This window comes from Solanum tuberosum, unplaced genomic scaffold (assembly GCF_000226075.1).
Source record: "Solanum tuberosum cultivar DM 1-3 516 R44 unplaced genomic scaffold, SolTub_3.0 scf00208, whole genome shotgun sequence".
Taxonomy (NCBI): Eukaryota; Viridiplantae; Streptophyta; class Magnoliopsida; order Solanales; family Solanaceae; genus Solanum; species Solanum tuberosum.
In genome coordinates this window covers 447,926-457,128 of record NW_006239132.1, presented here as the reverse complement: position 1 = coordinate 457,128, position 9,203 = coordinate 447,926, and the positions used below count along the sequence as shown (strand labels likewise).

Genomic DNA, 9,203 nt, shown 5'->3' with positions numbered 1-9,203 from the left:
GTTGGTGTTTATTTTGGCAATCTAACATTAGGAAATGACTTGTTTTTTTCGAAATATACTTTATGAAAAATTGTTTTCCTTTCATAGTAAATAGTTTTCATGAAAATGTTTTACTTTAAAAAGCTATTTTCTTGATAATTTCATTTTTTTCCTTTCATAGTAAATTGTCCAATTTTTTTTTGCTTCTTTAAATGTTGATATCAAATTGCTTATTAATTTTTTTGCGTAAATCTTTGGAGTCAACGTGTAATGTTAGAGTTATGAAATCATCATTAAATCGTATATATCAAGAGAATTACGTCAATTGTCGTTGATATAAATAATAAGACTAGGCTATAAGGAATGGAGTCTTAATGTTATGTAATGCTTTCCATATCTTTTATCTCGGCTTCTTTACTTTAGTAAAAATAATAATTTATATATATAATTGCTTCGATTTTGCTTTTTTTAAGCGATGATCTATCGGAAACAATCTCTTCATCTCCAGAAGGTAATGATAAGATACGTGTACATACTACTCCTCAAATCGCACTTGTGGATACGATTATTATTTTAAAAATGGCAAGCATAAGCTTCAACAGGTCGATATGTCCGAGTGGTTAAGGAGACAGACTTGAAATCTGTTGGGCTTCGCCCGCGCAGGTTCGAACCCTGCTGTCGACGGTTTTTTAATTTGATTTTACCTACTTTTCGATGTTTTTCATCCTGACCTTATATACATAGCTCGAGCTTAAAGCAACCTTCTAGATGCATGCATCCATCCATTAAAATCGGTTCTACGATCTAATGTAGTGGACGTTTTGATGGTGCAGATTTGAGTGTAATTTTTAAGATTTTTCAATATTGAACTCATTGCATGTTGAAATCATGAACACAAATTTAATATGAATCAATGTATCTATATCTCATGTAGAAAAATCTGAATTCAAAGAAGTTCATAGCAAAAAAGCTACATTTGTCTGTGTTCACAAGCATGAAAGACCCACAAGGTAAATGGGAAAGTAAGATTCTCAATTGGAACAATATTGATAATCTTTGTAAGAAAAAGATTACTCTTGTAATATATATATTATAATCAGTCTATTGTCTATTTCTAATAAACACAATAGATCAAATTTTGGATCTAGTAATGAAGTACTAACTATTAGTAGAGACTGTTATTAAGGAAACACTCTAATCCAACAACGTTAGTTTCAAGCATAGCTCTTTTCCTAGGCTAAACACAATAGACCTAATTTTTGGTCAATTTTGGATCATGTAATGTAGTACTAGCTAACTGTTAGTAGCGACGAAACACTCAAGAATGGATTAAATAAGTATAGGTTGCCTTAGAAAGGCAAGTGAATCATTAGTTTCGGGTAAAACTCTTCTCCACGACTTTCTCCATTCACCAAAAAAGGAGCGCTAAGCTCCCGCTATGCACATGGTACATGGAAGGGTAAGACCTTAAGGTTCTATTGTACGCAACCTTATATTGCATTATATTTCTGCAAACAACTGTTGATAATTAACTCACTTCCTGATCACATGACAACAATTTTACCGATTAAGTTAAAGACTCCTCGCTCGTTCATCAACTTTCTTCTATATGGTTAAATTGGTTGATTTAGTTCAAACAATACATGTTTGACAAATATTTTCCAACAATATTATTTGTATAGTATATCCTCCTCTTTTTTCTGTGATATTACTTGGAGCATTAGAAATGTTATAAAAGATTAAATAAACTCAAGCATCATGACGTCGATATGTCCGAGTGGTTAAGGAGACAGACTTGAAATCTGTTGGGCTTCGCCCGCGCAGGTTCGAACCCTGCTGTCGACGATTTTTATTTCCACTTTTTTCCTATTTTTCGATGTTTCTTTGATTTCTATTACTATATACCTTTATCTTTAATTATCTTATTATTTTGTTGTAGTTATTGTTCCTTTTTCATATTGTTTAGTATTTAGCCTTTGATTTCTTTGTTCCTGTTATTTTCTTAAGCAAATGGAATAGCAGAATTAGTTTCTCTACCTCCCAAAGATAAGGGTAACGTCGACCTACACAATCCCCTCCCACACCTCACTTTTAATGGAAGGATACATCTAGAAGTCAGCAATACAATCATGTCACTTTAAGCTCGAGCTATATATATAAGGTTAGGTTAGAGCAGACTAGCCTAGTTGTTGTACCTATAATTGCATCCAATGGTGGAAATACCCTTCTTTGACGGTGCAATATCCCAAGATAAGGGTAACGTCAACATACACAATCCCCTCCCCACACCTCACTTTTAAAGGATGGATGCATCTAGAAGTCAACAATACAATCATGTCACTTTAAGCTCGAGCTATATACATATAAGGCCGTATTGGATCAGACTAGCCTAGTTGTTGTACCTATTTGTCGCATCCAATGGCGGAAATACCCTTCTTTGACGGTGCAATACTTTACGAAAAACGTCGAAAAATAGGGAAAAAAATATAAAACGTCGACAGCAGGGTTCGAACCTGCGCGGGCGAAGCCCAACAGATTTCAAGTCTGTCTCCTTAACCACTCGGACATATCGACCGATTGATACCAACGTATTGTATGGTTTTCTTATTTAGCTATTATTTTATTCGATTTTTCATTATATAAATAAGATGAAATATAGATCAAATAATATATTTAATCAAATGATGAAAAAGAACGAGTAGTAGTAATGACTAAAATAATACCCTATAATAATAATAATACATTTGATGAGATACCGGAACACTCATAATCTCTTAAAAACGTATAATGCAACAAGTCAACAAGAATAAACTTGCACGCCTATTAGTACCAACCAAAATGAAATATAGTTATTAATTTCATTCTAGTTAGTTCTTTTTACAATATTTCTATTTTTTTATTTTCAAATTCCAAAACCATACTAAGAAATCAAAAAGATAGGTTCGATATGTTTTTTTTATTTAACCCGAACAAAAATACATATAAGGAAAAATTACGTTTTATGTCTATTTTGAAAATACTTACGATATGTAGCTCATACTTTATGTATAAACATACGATTTAACTTATATATTTGTGTATAAATATCTTCTATACATTATAATACATTTTATATAAAGTTGATACATTATATATAATAATTTTCTTCTCGTGTATATTGAACTACGTGACGTAAATATTTTTGCTCTGTCCATCTGGTGCATTAAATTGAGCAGGTCATGTTTGACAGAGTGACAGTGAAGATGATGGATGACAATGCCCATTTGGATGCCAGATCCAAATGGGAATTTTAGTTGCAAAAGTTCTGGGAAAGTTCTCACCAAAGTCAATAAAACACCACTTTGGGTAGGGATGGATACAACTATTTAGCGGCAGGTTCATCTGAATTCATTATTTTCGAGGCAAAACATAAATTTATATGTTGAGTTCACTTAAAGTGACAACAAATAGTAGGCCTAAACAACAACTTTAGTAATACAATCGGTTCAATGCTAAGAATTTTAAAGGTTGAACTCATAAAGCTTAAATTCTGAATCCGTCTCTAATAATGGAGAGTAAAAGTAGATGTATAACAAAATATAATGGTGTTAGACCTACCAAATTCTTGTTTCACCCGATGTTGGATCCCTATATTATCTTGTCCACACTCTAGTTTTCTTCCCGTGTGTGGAGGTGGGGGTGGGGGTGTTACTCAAGTCAACTCTAATTAATTTGAACGTCTTTCTTTTTAACTAGTATAATCCATGAATAATCTATGTATATCGATTGGGAAAAGTAAACAAGAATATTGTATCCTCATTAGATGCAATTATGCATCCCAAAAAATACAATCAAAAATAAATAATCTATATGTACATCGGTTAGGAAAAGTAAACAAGAATATTGCAAATATGCATCCCAAAAAAGCAATAAAAAATAAAAGAAGCAAAAAGAGTTGTAGAAAAGATATATATACCTATATATTTTGGTGTAAACAAAAGCAAATTCTTTACACTTTTTTTTGTTATGGGGAGAATTCAAGTACTCTCTTTCGGATTCAAGATACAACACTCGAGAAACAATCAACCTATTGATATTGAAAAATTTGACAGAAAGTATACGAAATCCCTTATGTATTATGTAGGTACTACCTCCCTGAGAGGATAGACATTGTGTAAAAGCGAAGCGAATTAGTATCACTAGATCTTGCCATGGTTGCAGCAACCCTAGGTATCCCAGGATGATGATCCACACCCTCATCTAATAGATCGAGGATCAACATTGTCGTTTGTCTAGGCGCTTCTACTGGCCCACGACCTTCCAACATTTCCACGACTCGTGCCATTGTTGGCCTAAGACTAGGCCGTTCTTGGATGCAAGACAAAGCCACACACGCCAATCTTTTCACTTGCATTTCTACAGCTACACCTCCTGTAGCTGCCTCATGGACGAGCCTCTCGTCCAGGACTTCCATGATCTTCCCCTGCTCCAATTTCTCACTCACAATCTTAGGAAAGTAGCTGAACTTACTCTTTGAATTGATACTCTTTCCATTTTCAGCTAAAGTAATATTTCTCCTCCCTCCAATCATCTCCAATAGCACCATTCCATAGCTATAAACATCACTTTTCTCAGAAATCCCGTTCTCCAGGAGCCACTCGGGTGCTAAATACCCCCGAGTACCCTTAATCGTTGTAACAACTCTACTCTCAACTTTCCCCATCAACTTAGACAACCCGAAATCAGCTAGAATAGCACGATGATTCTCGTTTAGAAGTATATTCTCAGGCTTGACATCAAGATGTAAAATACACGATCTACAATCATGATGCAAATAAGAAAGTGCCTTAGCCACATCTAGACCAACTCTACACCTTAGACGTGAACCCGGAATCTGTGAGTAAGTACTTTTTAGTGCACAGACAAATAAGCTATACAGAAGACAAAAGAGTTAATGACCTGAATGCTTTCGTTGAATGCCTCCAATAGTCTTGCTTGAACATGTACCTTTGATTCCTAAAGGGAAAGCAGAACCTCCTTAGGATCGTATCAATATTGATTAAACTTTTGCTGCAACACTAGGTTATTTACCTTCTTTAACGCGTCAAGCAAAGTTGGGATGATTAGTGTTAGGTAAAAATCTGCATGCTCCTTTGTAAGCCTTGTAAATGAGATTAGCTATGACCTGTAATTTTCTAGACAGACCTCATTAACCCATAAATGCAGTCGTCCCTTTAACTCAGCTGCAAAGCAGCATAGAATATGACAGGCCAAGGCCTTCTCTTCCAGAAGTGCACTTCTTATCCCGATCTTTTTATTCCCAGCGGTGACTTTAATCATGCTACAGAAGATACTTATGTCTGCTGAAGACATCCTAAATAATTTTTTTTCAAATAAGTTTGCTTATTTCACTTTTTTCCTGCAACCAACTTCAGGTTACAACAACAACAACATACCCGGTGTAATCCCACTTGTGGGATCTGAGGGGGGGGGGGTAGTGTGTGCACAAACCATACCCCTACCTTTGAAGGTAGAGAGACTGTTTCCAATAGACTGCATTTCAGGTTAGTAATGGAAATTTATATCATCAAACAGTGCTATTTAAGTGCAGTGACTAATGACCTCATAAAACATCTGTGAAACCCTAAGTGCCTGGAAAGAGCAGATGTTTTCCTTGGACTACGAGATGTTGTCTCTAAATAAACAGGCAGATATGCAGAAGTCACTTAACGGATTCACTTTCTTTACATTCTGATTCAACATAGTAGTTTCATACGGTATAGCATGTGTGGAACTCTTAATACATGGTGAAATGAAATTCAAATATACGAAAACTCACAACCATCTACATCTTTACATAGTACTAATACCTACATCATCCATGTAAATTAAATTTCGTACAAGTTGTTATAGGAAGATCCAACCTTTCATCATCAGAATCATCTGTATCTGAACTATTGGAAACACTTAGCTGAGCAGATTTTAGCACAATGGGCATGGCAAGACTTAGATAAGGAAGGAAATCTTCCCCCAAGCATTTACATAGTCTACCATATGCCTGTCATAGAATCAAGTGTAAATTAGCCAAAAACTGAAAAGAAAATGGAAGTTGCACAAAATTCTAAGTTGTATCAACATACTAGTAACGAAAATTTCCTCATTGGATCTTCTATCTCTGTTTGAGTTTCTTGCAATGAAATGAGTACTGCAGTGACCTAAAATGGCACATCACATAAGGTAAATGCATTTTCAGATATGTTGATAGTGTCACATTTATATAATGCCTGCTAAGTACTAATGGAAAGATATAAGTTGTATGTATTCACCTTTTTAACATAACCATGGATTGCTTGATTTCCAAAAGCCATTGTAACCATGGTAATGCATTCCATGGATTTGGCAAGTAGCGTGCGACTTGTATCTTTAGTAGCAGTTTCCAAGATAAGGAATTATAGAATCATATATGTAAGCAGAGTCTTCCTGCAGTAGCCCAGGAAAATGAAGTTTAGAACACCAGAGATTTAACTAAAAGAAGTTATTTTTGAGCTGCTGAAAGTGAAGTACCTGCGATGAAATAGCTACAGAGGCTAAAGTTTCAAGAGCTGCTTCTTTCATCATTGCCAGTCCTCTCTAGAATATGAAGCAAGTTAAAAGCTTACGTCATTTACTCTAATACACGTGAACAAATAAGTATGTTGTAGATTGGTAAAAGGTGACATTACCTGTAGAAACCTGACTAATTTACTCACTATTTTGCGCAGGTAAAGTTTCAAGTCATCTGCTCTGCAATTGCGACTGAACAACCGTATCACTGAAGCTACACGTGTCTATACACAAGAGAGCATATCAGTCGCCAACTCTATGTACTTGCAGTGAACAAGTTTTGATATGTCAAGAGTTCAGATGCTCAAAAGCTAACTAATGCAAAGGTCAAATGTCATAAACAGTACCTGCAACCTGGGATAATCAAAATCATCCAATACTTCTATCAAAGTTGGAAGTAGCTGCCAAAGATATTCCTCTTGAAAACGCAGGCTCAGATAGTTGATAGCTGACCAATTGTGCGAATTTTGGCCCAACGTACTCGAGGGTGGCTATCCTGCATTAGGTTCACAATAGACTGTCCAAATTTCACCATCTCCACTAACAATGCCTGGGAATTTCCAAACCAGAAATCAGACTCAAAAAACATATTTCAGTTGCCAAAAGTAATCCTAGAACTTAAGATGTACTATGTACTACCTTTGAGCATCCGTCTGATATCAGTCCAATAGCAGTAACGGCAGCGTGATGAATTCTCCAATCTTGATCATGCAAGAACTTGAACAAGCACACAGGGCAATTAGGCAGAATTGCATCTCTCCCTAATGCAATTGCTAACCTCTAGAAACTCTCCATACCATAACTACACATACTCAGAGGTGTATTGATAGAAACTGATATGAAATGAAATGAAAATGAAACTTTACTGGTTAAATAAAGTGCAAGAATCTTAAACACTGCCTTAACCAATAACAATGTCCGTATGGAGTGGACAAATCTCCAGATATAAAGAAATAATAATATTTTTCCCTCCCAGAATTCTCCTAAAATACAAATATTTATAGTAAACATAAATAACTCCTAATAGATATATAGAAACAGTTACTGTTGTAAATAACTGTTGATGCCTGCTGGTAATAACTTCTACACTTTATAACTACTATAGATAATTATTGCTTATATATTTTATCCTACTTAATACAAAGAAAGTAAGACAGATAAACTAAGATAGATTATTTCCACATGCTACTCGCCTATATTTTCTTCTAGAGTAAGTCCTTAAAGGAGCATTCGTATCAGTGCATCCTCCCTGAAAAGTCGCCTTGTCCTCAAGGCGAAAAGAAGGAAACTGATCTGCAATGAGATCATAGTTTTCCCAACTAGCTTGTAATTGAATGGAAGATCTTTTCTTATTCCAGTAGGTGAACAGTGAATAAATACAATACATAAAGTGCTAACTAAGGAAAGAAATAAAGAGTGATTCCTACAGATCTGCAGTGATCCCTATAAATCAGCTGCCTATATATAGCTATGTATATTGCTAAGATTTTAAGTCTATATACATTCTATAACACTCCCCCTCAAGTTGGAGCATATATGTTGATCATGCCCAGCTTGTTACAAAGATAATCAACTCGAGTTCCATTTTAACGCCTTTGTGAGCAAATCAGCTACTTGCTCTCCTGTCTTCACGTAGCCGGTGGAAATCAAGTTTTCCTGAATCTTCTCACGAATAAAATGACAGTCAACCTCAATGTGTTTAGTTCTTTCATGATACACCGAATTTGAGGCAATATGCAAGGCAGCTTGATTATCACACCAAAGTTTTGCTAGTGTATGATACTCCAACCCAATTTCAGTTAGAAGATGATATATCCACATAATCTCACATGTAGACTGTGGCATAGCTCTATACTCAGATTCTGCACTGGATCGAGATACAACACTTTGCTTCTTACTCCTCCATGACACTAGGTTCCCTCCAACAAAGACACAATAGCTTGTAGTTGATCTCCTATCAATTTTGGATCCAGCATAGTCAGCATTTGCAAAACACTCAACACGAATATGACTGTGATTGCTATATAATATCCCAAGACCCGGGGCTCCTTTCAAGTAACATAAAATCTGTTCCAAAGCTGCCCAGTGTTTGACTGTAGGTGAGGACATGAACTGGCTAATAACACTTACTGCAAAAGCAATGTATGGACGAGTCACAACAAAGTAGTTTAACTTTCCAACTAACCTTCTGTATCTCTCAGAATCATCAAAGGGGTCGCCGTTATCTTTCATAAGCTGCACATTGGGAACCATTGGAGTACTGCAAGGTTTAGCTGCCAACTTTCCAGTGTCTGCAAGAAGATCAAGAATATACTTTCTCTGAGACAAAAGAATTCCCTTCTTGTTTCTATTTACCTCTATACCCAAAAAGTACTTCAACTGACCCAAGTCTTTCGTATGAAACCTAGTATGCCGAAAGGATTTGAGGGAAGAGATCCCCGCATAATCACTTCCTGTGATGACAATGTCATCAACATACACAACCAGCAGGATAGTGCCAACTGTTGATTGTCGATAGAAGACTGAGTGATCACATTTGCTCATTTTCATCCCAAACTCCAGGACTACCTCACTGAACTTCCCAAACCAAGCTTGGGACTTCTGTTTCAAGCCATACAAGGACTTCTTCAAATAACAGACTC

The 9,203-nt window shown here is 35.8% G+C and overlaps 1 protein-coding gene, 1 long non-coding RNA gene and 3 other non-coding genes across 5 annotated transcripts; 2 read left to right on the top strand and 3 right to left on the bottom strand.

The window, feature by feature from the left end:
* The first annotated feature begins 581 nt into the window (after positions 1 to 581).
* On the top strand, positions 582 to 663 carry TRNAS-UGA (transfer RNA serine (anticodon UGA)). The gene has a single exon. It is a non-coding gene; the product is annotated as a tRNA-Ser (tRNA).
* A 1,079-nt stretch (positions 664 to 1,742) lies between these two features.
* TRNAS-UGA (transfer RNA serine (anticodon UGA)) lies at positions 1,743 to 1,824 on the top strand. The gene has a single exon. It is a non-coding gene; the product is annotated as a tRNA-Ser (tRNA).
* Positions 1,825 to 2,471: 647 nt separating this feature from the next.
* Positions 2,472 to 2,553, bottom strand: TRNAS-UGA (transfer RNA serine (anticodon UGA)). The gene has a single exon. It is a non-coding gene; the product is annotated as a tRNA-Ser (tRNA).
* Positions 2,554 to 4,105: 1,552 nt separating this feature from the next.
* LOC107062190 (probable receptor-like protein kinase At5g20050) lies at positions 4,106 to 4,681 on the bottom strand. The gene has a single exon (XM_015312547.1). The coding sequence runs from the start codon at positions 4,679 to 4,681 to the stop codon at positions 4,106 to 4,108; it is 576 nt and encodes a 191-aa protein (XP_015168033.1).
* Positions 4,682 to 4,832: 151 nt separating this feature from the next.
* On the bottom strand, positions 4,833 to 5,088 carry LOC107062183 (uncharacterized). The gene is made up of 3 exons (XR_001474479.1): positions 5,050 to 5,088; positions 4,918 to 4,974; positions 4,833 to 4,852 (listed from the first exon to the last, which is right to left on the bottom strand). It is a non-coding gene; the product is annotated as an uncharacterized lncRNA (long non-coding RNA).
* Positions 5,089 to 9,203: the final 4,115 nt, after the last annotated feature.

Coding starts and splice junctions, on each gene's coding strand:
- LOC107062190 (XM_015312547.1), bottom strand. CDS start 4,681: ATGGGGAAAGTTGAGAGTAGAGTTGTTACAACGATTAAGGGTACTCGG.